Source organism: Salvia hispanica, chromosome 1 (genome assembly GCF_029641045.1).
Source record: "Salvia hispanica isolate PSC_SH4W2 chromosome 1, Shi_PSC_v1, whole genome shotgun sequence".
In the NCBI taxonomy this organism is placed as follows: Eukaryota; Viridiplantae; Streptophyta; class Magnoliopsida; order Lamiales; family Lamiaceae; genus Salvia; species Salvia hispanica.
In genome coordinates, this window is record NC_142692.1 from 8249639 (window position 1) to 8273270 (window position 23632).

The 23632-nt window shown below is 33.7% G+C and overlaps 1 protein-coding gene and 1 long non-coding RNA gene across 2 annotated transcripts; one reads left to right on the forward strand and one right to left on the reverse strand.

Moving 5' to 3' along the window:
* Window positions 1–1678: 1678 nt before the first annotated feature.
* LOC125218015 (ARM repeat superfamily protein) lies at window positions 1679–16392 on the reverse strand. Its single transcript, XM_048119607.2, has 30 exons — window positions 16133–16392; window positions 15471–15632; window positions 15192–15373; window positions 13868–14021; window positions 13435–13656; window positions 12984–13203; window positions 12750–12895; window positions 12511–12668; window positions 12285–12431; window positions 12162–12210; window positions 10963–11148; window positions 10002–10181; window positions 9754–9896; window positions 9207–9333; window positions 8885–9034; window positions 8725–8781; window positions 8041–8180; window positions 7238–7355; window positions 5592–5726; window positions 5306–5496; window positions 5088–5205; window positions 4852–4989; window positions 4683–4769; window positions 4148–4594; window positions 3994–4070; window positions 3860–3911; window positions 2951–2979; window positions 2284–2399; window positions 2102–2175; window positions 1679–1960 (listed from the first exon to the last, which is right to left on the reverse strand). Exons 1-30 carry the CDS (start codon window positions 16247–16249, stop codon window positions 1931–1933), a joined length of 4152 nt encoding a protein of 1383 aa, XP_047975564.2. The 5' UTR covers window positions 16250–16392; the 3' UTR covers window positions 1679–1930.
* Window positions 16393–16978: 586 nt separating this feature from the next.
* Window positions 16979–18935, forward strand: LOC125217597 (uncharacterized). Its single transcript, XR_016134380.1, has 2 exons — window positions 16979–17090; window positions 17938–18935. It is a non-coding gene; the product is annotated as an uncharacterized LOC125217597 (long non-coding RNA).
* Window positions 18936–23632: the final 4697 nt, after the last annotated feature.

Consider the following 23632-nt stretch of genomic DNA (forward strand, 5'->3'; position numbering starts at 1 on the left):
GCTGACGAGGACGCTCCATCCCTCCCCCACCTCCTTATCCGAGTATTTTATCCCGATATTTTGAACCAAGTACTCCACGCGGACACTAGCTAAATGAATCCGCAACAAACAAGTTGTGCATGATCAGATTATTGAAGCCTTCCAATGTCAATTGGGTATCATACCGGTGCAATAGCTTTCAATTTTATAACTTTAATTATTACAATGAAATTATGCAATTTCAAATTTATAAATATTAAATTATGTAAGTTTTAATTTTTAGGAATTTGTAATGACATTTTTGGATTTTTAATGAAGTTTTTATTATTAATGAAATGCTTTTATTAATTGTATTTTTTAAATTAAAGAATAGAATAGTGGGATAAATTATTGTAAGCGTTGTTTATTAGTTAAGAGATAGAATAAAAAATGGTTAACAGTGGTGTGGGGTCTATGAATATTTAAGAGATGACTTTTCATAGTGACCACTGTTGTGGATGCTCTTAATATTTGTTTTAAAAAACAAATGACATATTATTACTAATTTGGATTTTTCTCTACCATTTTATTTTATCTATATCTCCATCTCACTCTCGCTATTCTCTTTCTCTCTCTTCAACATAATTTTTCATTGTCCGTGGCAATTTCGCGATTAGTCTTGATAAGCCCACCTATGCACTATTTTGCTAAATTAGCTAACAGGTGGGAAATTGACACCTTAATCAAAGTTCGTGATATTATTTATCAAGTTTGAAATTCGTGAAAAATCAAATATTTTGAAAGTACCATAATATTATGTGCCAATAACCCTTTAATTTATGATGAATTATACACACATTTTTATATAGTATAAACAACATAAGCAAATAAAATTGTAAGGACTCGTTTGATACAAAAGATGGGATATGAGAAGATATGTAAAACAAGATAAGAAATACGGGCTTCATGTCAAGATATGCAAAGATATGATTTTTTTCCGTTGTTGTTTGATAGAAAAGAAATTATCTAAATTTATATTGTATATTAAATAACATGGCTTAACTTGACAAATTGGTGAGATACATAAACAAGGTTAATGTTATAATTTTGGTAAGATTAGATAGGGCCCTGGTCTTATATTGGGCTTTGAGTTAAACTTAACTATGATATCAAACAATTATAAATGTCCATATATAATTCTCTATATTGGTATTACTAACTTGTCAAACATGCCCTAAACGTAATACTATTTCCGTTAATATAAAAGAGATTGTTTTTTCTGACATTGAGATTAAAACAATTAGTAAATGAGCATAAAATAAAAGTAAAAAAGTGAAAAGAAGCAAAATTATAGAGAAAAGCTGAAAAGAGAGTAAAGTAATTAAGTGAAGAGAGATTGGATGTGTCAAATTTTGCTACGATAAAAATTATTCTTGAAATGTTCCAAACAGAAAGACTTAATAGAGGGAGTACTGTATTATTATAACATTCTTTTGCATATATGTGTTGCATAGTTCTTTCTGTATAGGTATCATTATATATCCAATTTATTTTGAACTATATTTAATAAATGAATCTCGTATTTTATTAACCATTTCACTTATATTTTTAAATTAATTTTTTTCTTTATTTTTTACAATTTCAAACCAAATCAAATAATGTACAATGATTATAATTTATAGACGTCAATAAATCATCAGACCACCGTATGAGTCCATCATAGAAAAGCAACGAATTCAGATGAAGTGAAAAATTAAATTCGAGCACGAGATTTAAGAAAGTAGGAGTGTTCAACAACGATATTATATATTAACATTGCACTTACAGTCAATCTAACGTTGAAAGAGAGAAGCATTGTGGAAGGTACCTTCTGAAAATTCTCAAAACTCAAAAGAGAAGATCAACATTTAAACAGCCTATATATATAACTCTATCGCATTAGTTTCTCACCAAACTAAGCTGTTCTTGGAGATCAAACTTTCTGTCTTCGGCTCCTCCTTAGCTAAATAGTGGAGAAAATACCAAAGGTAAGTATGTTTGAATTGGCTTCTTATCAGTGTACCAAATAAAATCATAGTTATATATTCAGTTGTAGTTTCGTTTTTATTCAAAAGCCAATTTAAAGAACTGAAACTAATGTTACCTGGTTGCCATTTAAATCGATGACTTCAGAGCTCGCTGTTCCAATGGGGTCGTGAAATTGCTTAGTTTTTTTCGCTGTGAGCAAAGAGGTGTGGGATTGAGTGAACTTTTGGTTTGAATACAATGTAGTAGTATGCACTAAGTAATGAGTTCCAGGCATAAAATATAGGAGTATATTATTACCAGCCTGAGAAGCCTTTCTGATGCGGAGGTCTCTTTTCTTTGGCAAGTTTGCTTCACGTGCGTGTGAATCAAGGTTTTCTGCTTCAGCGATAGCAGTAGAACTGCTGCTTTGAACACTGTATAGTAGAGGAGAAGCTAGTAATTAATCTTCTTTTTAGTTATGGGCCCTTTTCACTATCTCAAGAAAATTGAACGCCACAGCATGTAAAATGGCTAGTTATAACTTTCGAAATCATGTGCCTCCATAAAGATAGCTACTAAACATTTTAAGTGAAAGATGAACCAGCACAAGAGTCTGATAAGTGCAAGTTGGACCTGAAAATTCTTGACGTACCAGTTTTGGGTTTGACTTATGGATAAAAAGAAATGTCATCGTTCGAAATGCAGCAAACTATTATGCATTTTCTACATATCTTTGGGGCTTTATTCCATTCAGTACGAAAACTGGAAGTGAGTAAAGTTTAAGTATCACGGAAAGGATAGATGTTTTGACTTTTGATTGCTGCCTTTATTGTCAGAGTTGGTAAATAGGAGTATTCAGCAGAAAAGGGAACGGTGATTTAAAATATAAGAAACTATATAACAGAGAAACATTATACCAATCAGAAATGGAAAGACAATAAGCAACCATATTGTTGAAAATAAAGTTTCATGGTTAAGACCTCACCAGTTTTGTGTTGGGGGATCATCCAAATCCTGTAGCAATAAGTCGTTATTAAGCAGTATCTTGTCGAAAAGCACACGATAATGCACAATAGCATACGGATGTAACAGGTTTTCACGGAGGCAACATGGTACTATTGTCAGAGCAAGCTAGTAATTTAGATGAAATCAGAAAATCCCTACTTCAACAATATTAAAGGAAAAGCATTTATTATATATAAAAAAATGTATTATAATTAAATCCCCTAAAATTTATTTGAAAAGGGGGTGTATGTGAACAAAAGTTAGCTAAGGCTAGAAAGGCAGTTGAATTAACTTGTTCAGACCCATGGCTACAGACCTGCTTTACAGATCTGATGATTAATGCACCATATATTAACTAACTACGAGTGCTAGCTTACCACTTTAAGTACCATAAACTCAAGGCATAACACTTTATCATTTATCAAGTTATTCCTTAATGCTAATAAATAACCTTTAAGAGTTTACACAGAGACAATTCTATTGTCCTAGCAGCAGCTTGAGCTTGTTTCTGTTGGGGTTGAGGCCCATCTAGGAGCCAGTTGTTCTCTATACTTTGATTACTGGCACTGGATGAGGAAAAAACACAATTGGTCTTATTTGATATATGAGGAGTATCTCCACCGTGTTCACATGATGACGTGTATTTAGGAGGTGCTTGACTAGAAAAGGCAATTCAGAAAGGGAATGAATAATAATCGCAATTGGACGACTTCCCATTGCCTCCATATTCAAGGGTGTGGCAGAAATGGATAAATCAAAACATTAGTTAAATAGATATTTCTAGTAAATAAACATTTTTCATTCCAAAACCATCAACCAAGCACCCCTTTAAATAACATGTGAAGTTTTTCGAACTTATAGTAAGAGGTATGAGGAAGTGGTTATTTACCTGTTGAGTGCTCTTGGTGGAATCGAAACTGTCCTCAATAACAGAAAAGCAGCTGCATCAAAATTTGAAGTCAGTTTTTAATGCACAAACCATATGCTCCATAACTAAGATTATTTAACCACAGAAATTTTCACCATTCTTCAGTGGGAGTGCAAGTTTTAGTATGTTTCCTGGCTAATCCTCCACCATTGCTTTCAATACTCTCTATAATCTAATGAAAGACAAAAGATCAATGACGAGCAAAACATTTGAAAGCATTTTTCTCGTGATTCATGAAGTTAAATTCACCTTAGGCATAACATGATCCACTTGGTCACTGGCTGTTGATCCAGATGGCTCAGCAGGAATGCTGTCTGTTTTATTAATTAAATCTTTGTTTCTAGGCCAACTTGCAACAAATTCATCACCAGGCAATGAAGATTTTGACATAGAATCACAAAAGTCTGAGGGAGTGGCATCCAGTTCTTTACAAGCATCTGTTTTGCTGTCCAGTACAGCAGTTCCAAGAAGGGAGGGCATGGTTAGGTTTTGCTGTCCTCTTGTATCAGCTTCACAATTGGAAGTATCAGACTGTTCCTTTTCTATTTCGAGCTCAACAACCTGCGCTTTAGTTTTTTCTATCAACAATACCTCATTGTTACTATATGCAGGATTCGGTTCGATGTGTCTAGTGCCACTTGGTCGTAAAGAATTCTCAGTAAACTGATGGTTGTGCTTGGTGCCAGTGGTACCAATCTAAGGAAAGGAAACCATTATTAGTAATATTCAAAAACACCGCGATACAGATGAAGAAATGGTAGGGACTAATTGTTCATATACGTACAAGAAAAACCTCAGTTTTGAGGCTCGAAACCAAATTCTTAGTAAAGCTTGGATTAGCTTTGCAGAAAACCGAGGAGTAGGGATTAGCCTGCAGAAGTAAGATCATTAAAATTGCATCAGGAGAAAACAGGTCTTTAAATGCCATACAGAAGCATCAGTAGGAAACTTGCCTCTCTCATATTAGAAGTGCCATTTTTATATAGTGATGATGGAAGTAGAACAACGGCCTGAGTGTGGCCGAGAGGCGTGATTTTGGTATTCAGAGAATCAAAAATAGAGAGTCCCACGTCTGCTAAAAGACGCAGTTTCTACAGTGAAGACAGACATGAAGACAACATAAGAACAGTGAGGAGTTATTTATACAATACCATGGTAAATCAATTATACTAGACAGTAGAGTAATTACCGGAGTCATTTGAGTATCAATAGCATCCTCTGCCTTCTTCAATGCGCTAAAAATATTTCGCAAGTTGTGATCAACTAAATTTCCATTCACTAGTGACTGCATGGTGACAAATAGTGGACTGCCCAAAGAGGTATAGAGGAAATTAGGGGAAATAAACAGAAAATTCTGTAGACGTTTATTGTTGTGGCCTACATTAACAGATAAGAAGCTAATGGTACCTCGTAAACTCAGCATATATCTTTGCATCTTCACAGTCAGGAGCAGGGAAATTACGGTCATGCGCAAGAATATGTATCAAAAACATAATTAGGCATGAAGAGTGAGTAGCTGCTCCTTCCTTAGTCATGGTTTCATGGATTTGAACTCGTTTACCATATTCACGAATAAACTCTTCCATATATTTTAGGGCCTGAAGAATATGATCAAGCAGAGAAGCCACATATTTAGTGTACAGGTTAATAAGAGCATGACAAGTTAACCATAGGGTAGATAACAAGAACTTACGTTGCAGCGCAAATCTTCAAGAGGATCTAAAGCAACAAAAGATAAGGCACACGCATATCTGATGGGCACAGCGTGACATAGCAACAACTTGTGTAGTTTGCTAGTAAACGATCTGCGAACAATTGGAGAAGGATCCTATACAAAATAAACAGTTACTGAAATCAAACCAGTTGTAAGCTTATCAGAAGCTAGGACATATTTGGTAAGGATCCTATCCAAAATAAACAGTTACTGAAATTAAACCAGTTGTAACTTGTAAGCAAATATCAGAAGCTTGAACATATTTCATATTTGGTATAAATCTTTTTTATGATTCAGAAACTAAACCCCGTATCATTGCTATGGTATATCCAACATCTAAGCAAAGGCCCCTTAACAATCACTTAGTGGAAAAGAAAGTGATTAAGCGATCACAAATAGGAGGCTCCATAAGAGGGCAAATAGTTTGGAGAATGTCCCACTTTGTTGGTCTAATTGGATGGAGATATAGGATAAATTTGGACAAGGTTCAAGAACCAGTGATGATGTTGGTAGAGACTGGATTAGAGAAGCAATGCGGATTTCAATTGCGGGAGGATCTAAGAATTTTTCTGTGAATGGCATCACAAGAAATTGAAGCTTAATGTTTCAGAACAAAAGGTTCTCTTTTTTGTGAAAGGGCGATTCTATTTTGTTAATGAAAAAATGTGCTTATGATAAAGAAAAAATCAAAATGTGCTTCCAAATCATGAAACAGACTCTATAGCAGCTACTATTCTTTTGAGGATGCAACCAAGACTAGTAAAATAATCATCAACATTCAGTTTACATCACTACAAAGAAACTTTTGAGTGATTAACTGAACTACTTTAGACCTACGAGAAAAGGATGGGAACCTGAGGAGCAGAAATAATATGAAAGACTGCAGTGTTGGACTTGTATAATAAATTTGACAGATATATTGGTGATATGGGGATATGTAGCCACTGTATTTCCTGGAACCTAGAGAGTGACAAAATCTTGTTAGGAATCACAAAGGCATTTGGAAGTTTATAACCGAAGATTTATTCTTGCATATAACCAGCATTCTAAACTAACTTGGAGAAGTTTTATTGGGAATAATCCCATGCACAACTGCATAAAGGAGGATGAGATCATGAGAAATCATTCTCTCAACTCCTGAGCTATTCTGTATCCACAAGTCATAAATAAGCTTATGAAAGATGATACGTTAAAGAGAAATCAACTACTTTGTCTTCCTGTATTGAACGAAGCAAGACAGCATGCTGGACATTCACAAGAAGAAGAAAAAAACAAGGAAAAGAATTGAGCAATTGAAAAGCAGGATGCTAAAAAACTCAGTATCATAACTGATGATTCACTTGGTTAATACTCCCTCCGTCCCACTCTAAGTGATTGTTATAGTTAAGTGGAGAGAAAATAAATCAGAAAGAATGATGTTTCTATTATAAAAAATTTATCATATAGAGTGGGACATCTCAAAAAGGAAAATGTGTCACTAGTGGGATGGAGGTAGTAGACAATTTGAACAGATGCTATAGCTGCTGTGACTTGTATCCTCAGTCCACATCCTCGCGTTTATTATTATTATTATTATTATTATTATTATTATTATTATTAAGTTGTATATTATCTCAAGTACTGACCTTGGCCAATAATACTGTTAAGCGGAATATCTCTGGAGAAATATGCAAATCCCATTTCCTTGAAAGCCGAAGAACAGACTTGGCTGCTGCTAATCGGATAAAAGCCTCATCTCTTCCACTGAAAACAAAATAGATAAATGATGATTATTGCAAAGCACAAGGTAAGAGATGTGGCTGAGAAAGGCCACATTAGTGACTTTCACTAATGTTTATGTACTTAAATAATCCCTGAAAATCAGAAATTCACCGGGATAATGAAAGGTAATAATAGGTAAGTGGTTGCCCTAATAATATGCAAGTGATAAAATATAGAGTACAATGTTACCCTAATGAAATAAAGCAGCCTAACAAAACCAACCAGATCCCTGACAGATAAAATTAAAAAGCATAGTAAAGCTGAGGATACCATCAGTAGATCCTACAATTAAGTTTTGGTCCCGAAAGTCCACCAAATTTATCTCTCTACTTTGGCCAACAACATGATAATTTCAATAAACACATCTCGCTGTATTGAAGGAAAATAATGTCAGAGACAGCCATTTACTTTCACAAAAGATTAAAATTATTCAAATTTATTTAAGAAAACAAATGCATGCACATCTGTAAAATGAAGAAAAGAACATGAATGAGGATCCAGCCCAGACCCCAAGTGAGTGAAAAACTAGAGACCAAATGAAGCTTTCTTAAATCTTGTTTGATATGTTTAGTAGTTTGGCCTGAATCAGATTAAATGATTTTTAATCAGAGATTGTTAACTGAGGCCATATACACTTTGCCATTATATATGAGGTTAATGCCCTCACCATTGGATGCAGCCAGCAGACAACTGATGATTTTGTAGCATCTGCTTGATAATCTCAAGCAAAAAACTGAATGGACGACGACCATGACATGCATTTTTATGGGGTAAAAAGCTCCTCACAATTGTTTTAAGCCCATAAACCTGCGAAAGAAGATTTGTTTTATATGTATAAATAATAAATCACTGGAATATGAGAAGAAAGGTCCTCAACTTTTCCATCTTTTGGGGGGTCACAGAAATTGATAGTGGGACTGGGGGCTCCATCGTAATTTCATAATGGGACAGATTAGTAACAATATCAATAACGATTAGTTTGTGGCATGAATTAAACAAATATTGAGTAAATATCATAGACTTATCACGATGAAACAAAACTGAAAATGTCAGGAAACTGCAGTGGAAACTATTTTTTTCAAGATCATAATATCCATCTATAATTTTGTAAAATTATGATCAAAAGTTCCACACACTCCAATGATTTCAACCTTGAAACATGACATCAAGTCGCCACCTGAAAAGAAACCATTGTGGGAGAAGTTTTGAAAGTTGTAAAGCTAGATGAAACTCTGCTTCTTCTTCTAACTTCCAAATGCCGTAAAGATACACTTACTGTTATAACTAATGCTAACATGAATCTGTTATTGGGAACATTTTGCACACACTGATTTTTCATAGAAGAGCTTACCTTTAATTCACAAACACTGCAACAAGTTGAAGTCTCAAGATCCTTTGAAGCAAGAGCCTAATCACAAGGAGACCCAAAAGATAAGTAGTCAGCATGGATTTTTCAAAAAGTTCATAAAGAATTGAGTGAGAACATTTAAAGCAATCAAGGAGAGGTTTACATCATTTTGTTGAAATATTTTCTCAAGGATGTAATTTGTAATCACTTTTTCTTGAGATTCAAATGTTGAAATGGAATATTGTGCCAGACAGCCCAAGGACTGCAAAACAGTAGGAGCATTCTTTCCCCTCTGTAGCGAATCCACTAATATCTAGTACCAAAAAAAAGAACATTCAGTCCAATGGTATCAGCAGAATCGAGCATTCGGAAAACATTTCTGACATAAGAATCACATAGGATAATGAAGCCCCACACGCATATTACAGAAATTTTAGCATCAAGCAATACTTATCAGCAATAGGCAAGAACACCGGGTGTTTAACCTTGCAAAGTTGAGGGTAAATGAATTGCTCAGAGGTATCAACTAAAGCACATATTGCAGTGACAGCAAGTTTAGACTGTGAACGAGTTCCCTCTATACATACTTTCTCCAGGGAAGGGTATATATCACTGCACAGAAAGGAAACAAATTCAAACTGATGAGATGGTCACATTCATAAAAGTAAAGAAAAAAATTTAACTTATGTGTCTTGAAAGTTGAAAATATATGTGGACAGGATAATAGGGAAGTTCTTCGACAACTAGCTGTCTATTACTTTAGCTATGTCTTATCTTTAATCAATATCAATACAGATGAACTATTTATACTTGAAAAGCATTATGCAAATTTTACTTTAAAAAATTTACATCAGTTTGTGTACCAAGATGCAAAAGGAGGTAATTGCATAGCAAGATCCTCAAAAATGTCCTACTGCAGTTCACACAATTGTTTGTAGAAAATAGTAGAGATAACCAAACAGCATGTCGTTGATCCTCTTCAAATCCATGTTCAAGAAACAATTTAGACAGTAGTTTATTTGAAAGCTTTACCTGAGCTTAACAGGCAAATGACACCCCTCTCTAGCTAATATCTCAATCAATTGATCATTAAAAGGAATCTCCCTTTCGAGTATCAATTGCTGGAACTTTGTCTCTGATCCTTTAAGTAGCGAGGGGAAGGCACTGACGATTGTCTAAGCAAAAGAAAACATGACGCCTTAATCACCTCTGCAGAAAACTATATAAAAACATTTAAAATATGATTCATTTAGGCTAATTCGTTGATAAGACAATCTTACCAGAAGAAGCTGTGTGTGGTAATTTTTTAAGTGCTGTTCTTCTGCGTCTTCAGTTGATAGACAATCTAAAATATAGTGGACGTGCTCAAATCCAAATATATTATAGGCACATTTTCTACAAAGTAGATGAAAGAATTCAGAAAGTGTTTTCTGTCCCTCAAGCTCTTTCAAATATACATCCTGCAAATAGGATTTCACAGCAGCTTAGATATTGTTAAACTGTGTAGACAACAAATAAAGGAAGTGAGAGAGGTCAATGAAGTGAAGTAATTTTGATATGATAGCATAAGATGGAACAATCTCACAAATAAAAGCCATTCTGAGAAGTTAAGATCCAATTTCTACAAGTTGTTCACAAAGTAATCCTTAAAGTCTCCCACTTTGAATGTCCACGCTGACACTTCGATCTTCAACCCCCAGAAATAATCCAAAAAATCCCTCAACATCTTTAAATATTGACAAGAAAATCTGTATCTTTTTCTTTAGTTGGAAAAAAGAAATTGTGCTGGTTTTACTAACAGGTCATTTCCAAACAAAAGTGATAACATTCTAGTTAAAAGTACCAACTCCATCTCTAGCAGTCTAGCTGCATCTGAAACCAAAGAAAAAGCCTTAAAACATTCATTGGAAGCCCCACAAAGGAACCTCAAACTTAATCTTATCCCAAATCCTCTTCTAAAGATACTCATAATCCTCAAAATCTTGTATGTTCCTTTAAAGGCACAGTGACTAGCGGAGAGCTAGAAATGACCCAGCATAACACTTTACTCCTTTTGCATACAGAAAATAGTCATGTAATTGCCGTGTCTGATATCATAAGATAGACAAAACCATTTAAGATGAGAGGCTTCTTAACTGCACAAGGATGAAATGAATTGATATCACACAACAACTGAGAATCCAAATTAGTTTGTGAAAACATTTACATAACTATGAAAGGTAATCAATGTATTGGACCAACCTTTATAGTGTCAAAGTCAGCTGAATTTTCTTTTAGAAACTCTTCTACCACACTAAAAACTCGATTATCTCTGAGTTCCTTAAGTTTCTGAAAACAATCTTTTGCCTTGGCAGGATACTGAAAGCATGAGGACATTTTGACAACCAGTGCCTCTATATCTCTTTCAGTTTCTCCGGGACCAGTATCCTACAAGACAACATCTATGTCAAATTGTCAATATATTTGAAAACTATATATACAATATGTATCTGTGTATGTGTATCAGTGTATGCAAAACAATGTTGCAAATGGTTCTACCTACTAGTAATACTGTCCAAAAACCCTACAATTTCATAAATCAATAATAAAGAATTCAATGCATTCAAAATAATGAAGAATTAGAGTGGTAATAGCTGTCCTGGCCTGTTTGATGTATATAGATTAGAGAATTTAATGGAAGAATTCCATCATAAGATGCTACAAGTAACTTATCACACATGCATGATGGCAACCTAGAAGAGTAAAATATAAGTTTCAGCATTAAATCAATCCGGACAGTGTAGGCAAATTGAAAGCTTTCCTAATGGGCACTGGGAATACAGGAAAGGATATCATAACTTCAAGGTCAGATACTGATATTCAACTTGAGACTACTTTAAACACATGGCATAATATATGATTTGCCTGGAAGTATAACTTCAAGGCCCAATCATCCACTTCTCCATCTCTGAATCAGATCATCTCAACATCCCAGTAAAAGAAAGAAAACCGTAAATTAAGATGATGATCCTCATCATAAATACGTAAAAATTACTGTCAATGTTATCACCTCAAAAAAATTATCCAGAATATGCAAGAATCAGATCCTTCTCACAAATCTGATTCAACTGAAATATTTAACTTTTATTGTGCTAACAATAGCAATTATTAGAATTTCAGTGTACGTTGATGTCATTTATAGGCGCTACCACCACAAGGATAATATGCATACAAACTTTTGGGAAAACTTAACTTGCTGAGAGAAGTGTTGGAGAAAGGTTATGAATTACATTTTGGAATCGACCATAACAATTTGACTTTACAAATGCATGTTCTGTCTGAGATTTCAAGTCATGCAGTCACTAAGGATTCTCCAAATGAAAGACAATTGTTTTTTAACTAAGAAACAAGCATATTGAAAAAAGTTAAGGAAAATCACTTTGGTCAACTTCATTTTATACCTCTGTTCTTTTGCATAGGTCCAAATAATGCTTCAGTCCATCCCTTAACCTGAAATACAATAGATTTTGAAACATATAGTTGAAAATTTCAAGAAAAAGTATGAAATTGATTTAATAAGACACCTCCGTTTTTGTGAAAGAATAGTTTTCAGCGCCCTAAGATGTGGAGGCTTGAAGTGCGAAAATATAGATATCCAATGCTTGGCCTTTTCCTCAATTGAAAGACACGCAGGAAACAAATCCACTAGCACAAGATCCATTGCCTGGGGCCTGGTATTTAATTGAAAACCTTTTCATTATGGGAAATGAACAAAGTGATTGGCTTATTTTAATATGAATATGTACGAACCTGAACTCCTGGCAGTCTTTCTCATAACAAAGCATCAATAATTTGCAAGGAATTTCTTCAATTTTTTCATTGAAAGAGGTGATGTGTGCAGCAAGCCTTGTGCAGTATTCCTGATATAGTTCTACCAACTTTTCAAAGGCTTTACTTCTGACTGAAACCTTGAAGTTGAAGTGAAAAATTAAAAAACGGGAAGACACAACACAAGCTTATAGCTAAACACCCTTAGAAGAAAAAGAAACCTTCTTGTCCCGAAGTCTTTCGGAAGCTTGAGCTATTAAATCTGAGGATATGTGATTCAAGTTAGTCTTGGCTAGTTCGCACACCATGTTCACTGCTTCCATTCTCACTTTGTCATCATGATCTAACAGCCGACACCCAATGGCATCTTGCAATTCATTTAATGATTAAAGATCAGAGAGTGGGAAAATTAGCAGCAACATGCAAGCGGTTACGATCGGTTTATGATAGCTTACTGAAGAGTGTCTCAAGTGAATCCCTCCCAGATAGATTAGTGACGTACAACGCTTTAGCAGAAGAAAGAGCAGTAAGCCTCACTTCTGCAGACTTGTCTGCGAATCTATTCAGCAACTCAGCCAAGACACATGGATATTCCCGAGCAATGTTTTTCCCTTGCAACATTAGGAGCTTTTTTATTAGATTAAGAACCTTAATCCGGACATCAACCTGATCAGTCTGCAAGTTACATTGACCGCAATGAGATTATAAGGTAAACAGAATTAAATATAGAAAAACGGTCGTCATGATAATAATAATAATAAAAAAAATAATGGCAAGTGCAACATCAGGACCAAAGTTCAAGCTCACTGTCTTGTACAAGGAAAAAATCAGCAAAATATAAAATTCAAGCTGTGAACAATAATACAGCACTACTGCGATAGAATGAGCAGTGAAAGAACTACAAACCAGTAATTCATGGGTCAAATGAGGTATGACAGAGAGAAGCAACTCTGGAGCAACTTGGTAGATTTCAAGTATAATTTCATGGTAAGCTTCTTTAATTGGACTCCCAACTGCATCTCTATCCAATATGCACGATGTCAAGAACTGACACACATAGCACTTCAACTTTTCACTAGAATTTTGTACAACAGAAGCAGCTAGCCGATAAGGAGCAGGTGATGCAGCCTAAGGAGCATAAGAGCAAAGAAAAAAACTAAATATTAATAAAAGTGCCATTTCGGAAGAAAATGCAGTAGTAATGACTAATGGCAAATAATTAGTAACCAAATAGAATATCAGCTTGTAGTACCCTTTTTTTTTTGGGGGGGGGGGGGGGGGGGGCTTTTGCTAAAAGCCTAAAAGTAAGACAAATGGAATCTTGGAACTATAAGATTACCTTCTTCTCCTTAATGATATTCCGTAAAATCACATCTAACAGTGGTTGAAATGTGTTCCTTTCAAGAGGATTAGGATCTGTCTCCACATTCTCTGCCAAGATGCTTGCAATGATTGATGAAACTGAATCAATCAAACTTTGAGGATGATCCTCCCTACAAGTAAAGTATAATGCAGCATAAAATTTTCAAAATATCTTAGCTTCCAATTCCATGAGTGCTATAATCTTAAGAATGCTATGGATTTTCAAGAGGACTGCCTCACATGAAAGTATGGATAAGTTTCTGCGTGAAAGTCTACAAATAGAGCGTTTGCGGAAAAGAAATAAACAATTTGTTGATTTAGGATTGAAAGCATTAGACAGATATATGTATAATAGTCAAATCATCCCACTGCAGTGATCAAATAAAGTTAGCAGATTTGAGTTTAATATTTTTGGGTGACATTTTAACCAAGGGCGTGTCATTGGCAACAATTGGCAAATCCATGATAAGGCTTAAAGTGGCAGATGCTAAAAAAGTGTAGTCATTCATTTTGATTTTGGCTTAAATTTGATGTTGAAAGTAATTATCTGAACTGAAGAAGAGCCTTGTTTCGAATATATGCGTAAAGCAGATATGTGAGACATTTTGAAAAGAATGCTGATAGAATTTAGATCATTCATGTTCACAGATCTGCAATTAAAAGAGCGAAATTCCCCTGCTATTTATGCTCCACCTTAGGCTTCTTCTTCAATGTGGAAAAATAGTTTATGAAAGTTTCACCTCGCCTCAAATAGTAAAGTGACGACAAGAACAACAATAATAAGTGTAACACTGAAACCATTTTGTATTATACAAGAGCAATAGAAAGTCACAACTGAAGGTGATATATGGAAGATGTACTGTACTAACTATTTGCATTATTCTAAAATGTTAACTTCTTCTTCCTTTCTTTTTTCGGATATGAAACCTTTTATTGTAAGTGCACTTAAAAACAAACTTGAAAAGAAAACCACATAATATAGAAAGAATCCCACATATACTGGAACTGAACTCATTAGTGGTGCTGTAACTCAAAAATCACAGATATAACTCCTTAACAAAGTTATAGCAATTCACACATCATACTTCAGATGCTATATTATAAGTTCATAGTCTGGGTTTGATATCCTAATCCATACTTTTGATAATGGTACATGCAGGAATCAGATAATTGTGAATTTGATTACTCGAGTTGTGTATAATATATCCTTTAATCATAAACAAACATTAAGAAATATGCATAACGTCAACAAGCATCACCACAGTGTAAAGAATGGTGGACCCAAGAGGAGGAAAGCTAACCTTATGACACTGAAGAAGCTTTTGAACATTTTGACAACCAAATCTTCGCATCCAGTATCAAGCATTACCAAACAAAACTGCAGTTTATCAACTGTCTCTAATATTTTGGCCCGTGTCCGGAAATATTTGCTGGAGGTGTCATGAAGCTCCTCAAACATGCGTAAGAGAAATCTAAAAATCTTCTGGAGAAAGACGAGACCAACCAAACATGTAAGTCTCATGAGGTCATATAACTGATAATATCCATCACAATTTGAAAAAGGCACAACAATATTTTACCGAAGAAACTGCATGGCTAAAAGCAGGATCTGGTGGGAGAACAGGAGAATCTCTATCTCTTTGGTCAAGTATGCCTTGCCTCGTTCGTGAATTACCAGGTGGGTTGACTGAATGTTTTTCTGAATCTGACTGCTTTAGCTCCATGAATGCACTTGCAGCTTTCTGCATAAAGAATAACACGACATCCTCAACACTCAAGGAAACTGAAAAACGATTTTCAACAACATATAGCGGGGAAAGCCAATCACCATGGGTTACAAATGCTAACTCAAAACGTGTTTAAAGGGTTACCGTAGAATATTCTTCATATATATCCAACCGCTTAGGTCGACGAATATGCAAAGAACAACGGACATGTAATAACAAAATTTCAAAAAAACAAACCTAAGACAGAATCATGAGATATAAAACAATTTCCCAAGACGCGCCCAGACTTAAATCAAAGAGAATCGCATTACTATTATAATGCTGATGAGAGATTACCAACGCTAGCAAACAAGCCAACAGTTATCTATCGCATCCCCTTTTCAAAAAAAATTTGTATGCAATTCCAAAATTATGAAAACATACAAAGAGGAGAAGGGGCGAAATCAGCAAAATGAGTTGGAATACAGTACAAAAGCTCTTTTACAGGCGTATGGGGGAAATTATTTCTGTTTTACCTTCAGTAGTTTGACGATGACGCTCTCGTCTGGGCAAGCTTCGCCGGCGACGAGTTGGTCGCCGATTTGCTTTAGTAGTTGCTTGGCCGCCTGCTGCTTCTTACGCACCTCCGCCATTTGCACTGCGTGATTCTCTGTGTGCACTTTTTGGTTGTCAGTTAGAGAGAGAGAAATAGTGCTCTGCGTCTCCCGCCTCTGCAATCGATTGAAAATGACGCTAAGGCCCTGTTTGGTTTGGTGCTGCAAAAGTTGGGAACCCGGAAACTTTCTAAAAATGGAATGTGGCTGATTTTTTATTTTTTATGGAAGACTCAAAATAAAAATTATACTTCTTGCATTCCTAATTATTGGCACGTTTTCTTCTGATATGAAATAAAAAAATTTACTTTTTCATAATGACTACAATGACTAAATTAAATTAGAACATCCTTAAAATTACAATTCGACTAAATTGAAATGAATAAAATATGACACATAGTTCAAATATTTGGCCCATGTAAAAATAATATAACTATATATAATTATAATTTGTTAGGGGCAGATAGAAATGTGAATAAATGTATTTTTAAATTATTTTTTTTATCAAATAACTCTAACATAGATAATTATCTCGTATGAAATTGCCTCTCAAAATTCAATATATAAACTAAACACATAGCCCAGAGGTAGGTTTAATAGATTTAATTGGATATTAACAAAAAAAAGGAGAAAGATATAGAAATAAGATAAGAATCTGATTACCTTATTGGTGGAGCATAAGTGTTAACGGTTAAGTAACACAAGTAAAATTTTTATAGTGATTATTAAATTTTGATTAGTAAAGCTAATTTAATGATACCAAACAGATCAAAATGATAATCAATTAATTGAATAGTAGTACTATAATGATCTGGGAGTAGAAGAAGACGCTCTACACTGAGGGTATGAATCATTTGTTGTCACGCCGGTCACCGTACTGGTAATTTCACTCTCCGAATTTGATTTGCGACTATATTTTTGTTATAGTGATTAGTGCTGCATTGATGTGTTGTGAGTTGTGCAAAACGTTTGTTGAAATGCGAGTGTTATTGATTTTGTTTAATGAGCTCAAAATCATGTTGATTGGGTTGCCATTGCTTTTAATTCGATGTAATATGGTCTATACTTGTATCTCTGGGAATCCGTGTTAATTTGGGGCCGAGTTGCTTGGAATTTAGATAATTCAAAATCAATGGGATGATAGTATTACTAGTGGTGTTTCAACTGGGGAAGGGGCTAGACACTCTGTAGAAGTAGACATTGAAAGCTGCTAATACAAATACAAATAGAAATAGATCTGATCATGCTATATTTGAACACTTCTTAGCATGAGAAGAGTGACCAACTGCAGTTGGATGACCGGGATAGGTTAGGTTTATAAAAACAGAAAGAACTAAGCAGAAAACATTGGCTTGGTACATTTGCAGCTTCAAGCATCAAGCTAATACAAAGAGAAGCCGAAACCTCGTTCCAGCGTGGAACAGAAGTGTTCATTATTTTATGAAAAGTTGAAAACAAGTAGCAACAATTGTGAATCTGTGATAGGAGTTGTGGCCAAGGTAGTACTAATTCTTAGATATGGCCTTTTGGTACACATGATGCCTTCAATAACTAGAATTCCAGGATATTATCGGTTTAAATTCAAAATTTAGAAGGAAAAAACATTCTTGTGTAGTTAGTCACTTAAATATGTGTAGAGAGTTCAGACCGTAAAGGTGAAAATAATTTTAGGAGCCTTTTGCGTTTTTGTGTTCAAACTCTCATAGCACCCCATTCTATGTTTGCAGCTGGAGAGCGGAGATGATGAGCAAGAAGCAAACCACCAAAGGCAACGCTCATTATCTAGAAGGTAGATGACAACGTTTTGTGGTAAGTAGCATCAACTGGCAGCAGAATGAAACTATAAAAAGCTTTCAAGTATCCTGCCCCATGTGTCATTCTACTCCAGTAAATTGACTCTTGACATTACCAACTTCTCGTATGTGAAAGGTTGTTGGACGTCATATAATTATGCCATTTTACACTATGAAACGACTGAGAAGCCTGCTGCTCTTTTAATCAACTATCTTGCTGAGTGACCACTACCGAGGCCTGACGTATAAAAAGATGAATATGGGATGGGAATATCATGGAATATTGAAATTGCTACATATTATGCACGATAGCTCAATAAATGTTTGGATAGGCCTATCTTCCAAATTTTAATAATGGACTAGGCTTCTAGAATCGATTCTTAAGAATATTTATCAGATTGTGAAGTTTTCCAACTCTGATTCGTTATCTAACAATGCTTTGGATTTGGCTTCAACTTAGATCTGGTACTTGTCCATGCAGTTATTCGGTTCACTTTTCTTCCTGGGCATTGACTTACTCTGTTGAGACCTATTACTGGTGTGATGCACTCGTTTCTAGGTTTAATTATATGACAAGTTTCACGTATCATGCTTCCTTCGAATTTGTAGATTGTTGATTTTATGTGCAGGTAATAAGGATAGAAAGAGTGGCATTTTATAGGTATGCACTTTCATCTTTATATTCTTGAATCTTTTGTGGATGAAAAATTGATAGCCCTTTCATCTTTGAATCTTTTTGCTGATGAGAATCGAAAGCAAATCTTATTTTGGAAGGAGCCTTAATCCTGGCCATGTGCACTGTTTTCCTTGTTTGCCTTTATTGAATTGACACTGCAAGTTTGTGAAGAATTGATTCTCGTACTTGCTTGGTTCTTTCAAATCTTGGTTACATGTGCACCACCTCTTTTTTTATTTAGTTAAGCGTTTGAACCTTTGTTTGCTGCTTCATCAACAACCATCCCTTTAATGTACATTACTAGTCCCTCATCTTGTAGGAATGAACATGGTTGGCTCTAAAGAATTTTTAAAGCAAATTTAGTACTGAAAATCACATTTTTTTTACATGAGACTAGTTTTCAGTTCAAAATGTCTCCCAGTGATGAAGGGCGCTTTTGACGTTGTACCAAAATAGTACTAAATAGGATATTTTTTTTGAGTTTTCCAGCCAAGTACCTAAATATTTCGTATGATATTTCCCTCATGTTTGGATACTTGAAATGATATTTCTTTTTTATGCTCCCGTTCCAAAAAAATAAGAATATTTGGAATGACACGAGAATTAATGTATAATTGGTAAAGTAAAAGAGATGAAGAGAAATCTATCAACATATAAATGGAGAGTTGTGTGAAAATTCACAAGAATGCCATTACAAGCAGTTTGGGCGGGAAAACCATTGAGCTTTGTGCGTACAATATAAAATGCAGCTAGCTATAGATAGAAATGCCCAGTGACATGAACTATATGCAGATGTGCACATTGGCATGCACAATGAGCATTGGATATAGTAAAACTTTTTATTGCAGACATTGGGTTCTATAAAAATTCAGACGTTGGGTACTGTGAAAATTCAGTGTACAAGACAAGTTTTGGAAAATTGTAACGTAATTAATTTAAACACAAATTTTAAAAATAAATAGAGCCAATAACACCAAAAGTTTTTGTATAAATACCAACCACCATTTCATAGTTTCCAAGTTCAATACAATTTGAATTCATTACTCTGCTTATTTTCGTTTTCTTCTCAATTGATTTATTCTTTTACTCTCTTTATGCTACGTATGTTGTTGTTTTCCATTTATACTGTTATGTATTTGTAATCGGTAATCCTTTTAAGTTCTTTCTCCCTTGATGCTGCAACAGAAAGATACAAGGAATTTATCAGTGATGTCGTATTAAGAAAGCAAATATTCAGGCAACTACGTTCAAAGTTGATAAACTATTCCTTAAACATGGCATTTTGGTGTGGTAAGAAATTAAACTATTTAAAGGGAGAAAGATCAAATCAGTTTTGTAGCCAGGTTCAACAGCTAACCTAAAACCGAGGACATCAAGCGAGTATGTAGCCACTAGCCTGGATGAATATAGCAAAGATCAAGGGATCCATATAACCGACGACGAGTTGAAGTGCTGCCGCGATCTTAGAAGGTACGGCCCCAGAGATGTAGTTTCTGGTGCTAGACGAAGGGGATTTGCTTGGTAAGGTCAGCGAGCTGAGCGATGGTTGGGGTTAGGGTGGTGGAATCTGAGAGGTCTCGCCACAGGCGTGGCAGAATTGACATAGTCGAAGAGTGAGAAAAAGATTTGGGCATGTGGCGGTGGGTCAAAGACAATTGTGATTTTGTGGTTTGGAGTACGTCTTTTTTGGTGCACAATTTGTATATATGAACTTAATTATTTAATTTATTTTCTATTTCGCTCATTAGGTTTAATTCATTTAAATAATAGGTTCAAACAATTGTTAATTTATTTTACAATAGATTTAAGATTAAATATTAGTATACCCTATATCCCAAAAAAAATGACAAAGTTAATATTTTCCTACTTCCAATAAAAATTAGATTACTTTCTAAATATGCAAAGTTATCTTATAATCTATTAATACTCCTCATCTCTTATTTTACTAATTTCACATAAAAATCCATGTTATGCACAATAATGTCTATTTTCAGTAAATGGATGGAGTAATATTTAATAGTAATATAAATTAACAGATTAAATAATAACTTGATTTCGTTATTTAAATTAATTAGGAAAGTTAAGCGGAATAGAAAATAAATAAATTAACTAAGCTTGGGTCATCAAAAATACCTTTCACAGTAGTACTATATTTCAATGATGGCATAGTATATCTAATATTCCCATATTTTCGATTTCATGTTAGTGTATTTTTTGTTGTATTGCAATAAAAATTGTAGTATTTAATTAATTAATTGTAGTATAAATTACTCATAATGTGTCGTGGGGTTGTGTAATTCAAATAATTTTGCAAGTATGATTGAAAAATACAAATTAGGTGAACATTGAATATTTTTTCGAATTTGTGTTTCATAATGAGATTGACTAGACATATATGAGTTTGGAGTAATTAAGTGGTTAGGTAGTCTTAAAAAAACCACAAGTAAAATTTTAATTTTCAATTTAGTATCAAATTTCAATATCTCAAAAAGTTTACCGTCTATATTTACATAATCTACTTAGATAATTTTTAGATTTGCAGTAAAAGTCCAACAAATACTCCGTGACGAAAATAAAACAGATGGTGGTCGGCGATGGCAAAGTCCGTGACGACAACTTCTTATTTCGTTCTTATGGTTGCTGTCCAGATCTCCATCTTCTATTTTCTTTATTTTAAAATGTGATTGTTATGCTATATTCTTTTATATACATGCTCAAGCCTATAGCTCCGATGAGCTATTGTTCACGATTGTTATATTATTAATTTCATAAAAAAATATTGTAATTACCAAAGATGGTTTTATATAGTACTCCATTCCTGAAAAATAAACATTTGGTTCCATGCAAGTTTTAATGTATAATTAGTAGGAATGTTAGGGCAGTGCGTAACCCGTGGGCTGGTCCGAATAGCCCGCCAAATTTATAGGAGGTTGAAAATTTATAGCCTGATAAAATTACAATCTGATTAGTCTGCACTCGATTAACCCGCAATCCGTTAGGGCCAAACCCGAAAACCAGATAAAATTTCTATTGTTCTATTTATTTGACTCCTAATTCGTCACTTTATTGATTATTTAATAATATAGATAACTACAAAAATAACATTCAGTTTTATATTAAATATACAAATTATATATTAATTTTTATTAATATAATAATAGATAAATAAATTAAATAAACTTCAAATTCACTAAAAAAAATATATAAATTTATAAAACATGCTTTAAATTTTCTCAAAATATATTTTTTAATATAATAATATTTGTTCATGTATTTCGAGAAAATTTAAAGTATGTTTTAAAAAATTTAGATATTTTCGGGTTATAATTTTATCAGACTATAAATTTTCAACACTATTTCTATAAATTTGGCGGGATATTTGGACCAGCCCACGGATTACGGGCTGCACTGACATTCCTACTTGGACTAGATGAAGTATAATTTGTTAGAGTACTATATTATATAGTCCTCCTTTCCCAATCAAAGAGATATTTTTCTTTTTCAAATGTTACACTCTAATGAATACATTTTCAAAAATAGAAAAATTATTATCTTCATTTTATTCTCTTTTTTATTTTATTCTTTTTCCATTCACTCACAAAATAAATACTGTTAATTAAATATTGTGCTTAATAAGAAATGTTTCATTCACTTAGATTGAGAATGTCTTTTTTTAAGTGCACATAATTACATTAGTTCTTATTTTTGTTGAATTGTTTAAATTTTAGATTTTGTACGATTAAGTGAAAATTATATGACCCGTGCATAGCACGGGTGTTAACACTAGTATAGTGAAAGTGAATAGTGGAATTCATATTAATATTAGTGTTTTTATTTTTTTATGGGATCAATCAAAAAAGAAAGGATCATTATTTTTTTTTTGGACGGGTGAAAAAGGAAAGTGTTGAATTAGACAGTACTCCATTATAAAAATTACTTTTATTCGATGTAGATACTATTCAATGGTCGGAATTGCATTTTTTTTCTTTTAATATTTCGTCCTTTTATTTTTCGGATTGGGTTGAATTATATTTAATTGAATGAAATATATCGAGCAATGATTTATTTGACATCGTTTCCTTAGTCTATTTATATGAATTTTGGAAATATCGAAGGCATCTTCCATGAATATTCATTATACCTTTTGCCCTACATGGCTACATTAATTGGACTTGGAAGTTTGGAACTTTTTTTTTTCTCTCTAAAACAGGAGTATGTATTTTGTTTTGAATATTGAATTAAATTCATATGCATTAAATTTAAAATCACCACTGGAACAAAAATCTCTATTTATATATAAGTATAATAAAGAATAGTTATAATTGGAAGTTTCATGTAGATATTGCTAACCTTTCTTTTTTATGATAATAATAATGCTTCTTTTATGTTGATTTCTTTTCACAAGTAATATTAATAGTTTTTTATGATAATCATAACCTATAGTAGTACTATAAAAGTGTGATGGTCAAAAACTGAGTTCTGATTTATGCAACAAAACGAGTTTTTATGTTTATACTCTTCATGTGAATATATGATTACTATATAATTAAATTAAAATTTATACCAAAACAATCCATTTTCATCACGTGTCCGTTGTTACAAGTAAAGGCAACACAACTTTGGACACATTATTTCAGTGCACTTTTTTGTTATGAGTTGTTGTGAAATGATATTAGACACGTCATATTACTAAACCCTAAATATGAACACAAGAAAATGTAGAATTAATACAAATATTTTTTGTAACACGCCATAGACTAGTACGTAGATATGAATTAGAAATTCAATGCATTGACTCCAAGACTTTAAGAAAACCGCCCAATTCTTGACCTATCATCTCATAATATTTTTTATTTTGATTCTTTGAAGGAAGCACACATCATATAAAGTCTCGTTGCATTTAAAACCATAATTACCGGCCAGATTTTTCTCTATTTCATCAGGCAACTTCCA

Coding starts and splice junctions, on each gene's coding strand:
- LOC125218015 (XM_048119607.2), bottom strand. CDS start 16,249: ATGGCGGAGGTGCGTAAGAAGCAGCAGGCGGCCAAGCAACTACTAAAG. Junction 12,896..12,983: donor TTCACTTGAGACACTCTTCA/GTAAGCTATCAT, acceptor ATGAATTGCAAG/ATGCCATTGGGTGTCGGCTG. Junction 5,206..5,305: donor ATATATGCTGAGTTTACGAG/GTACCATTAGCT, acceptor CTCTTTGGGCAG/TCCACTATTTGTCACCATGC.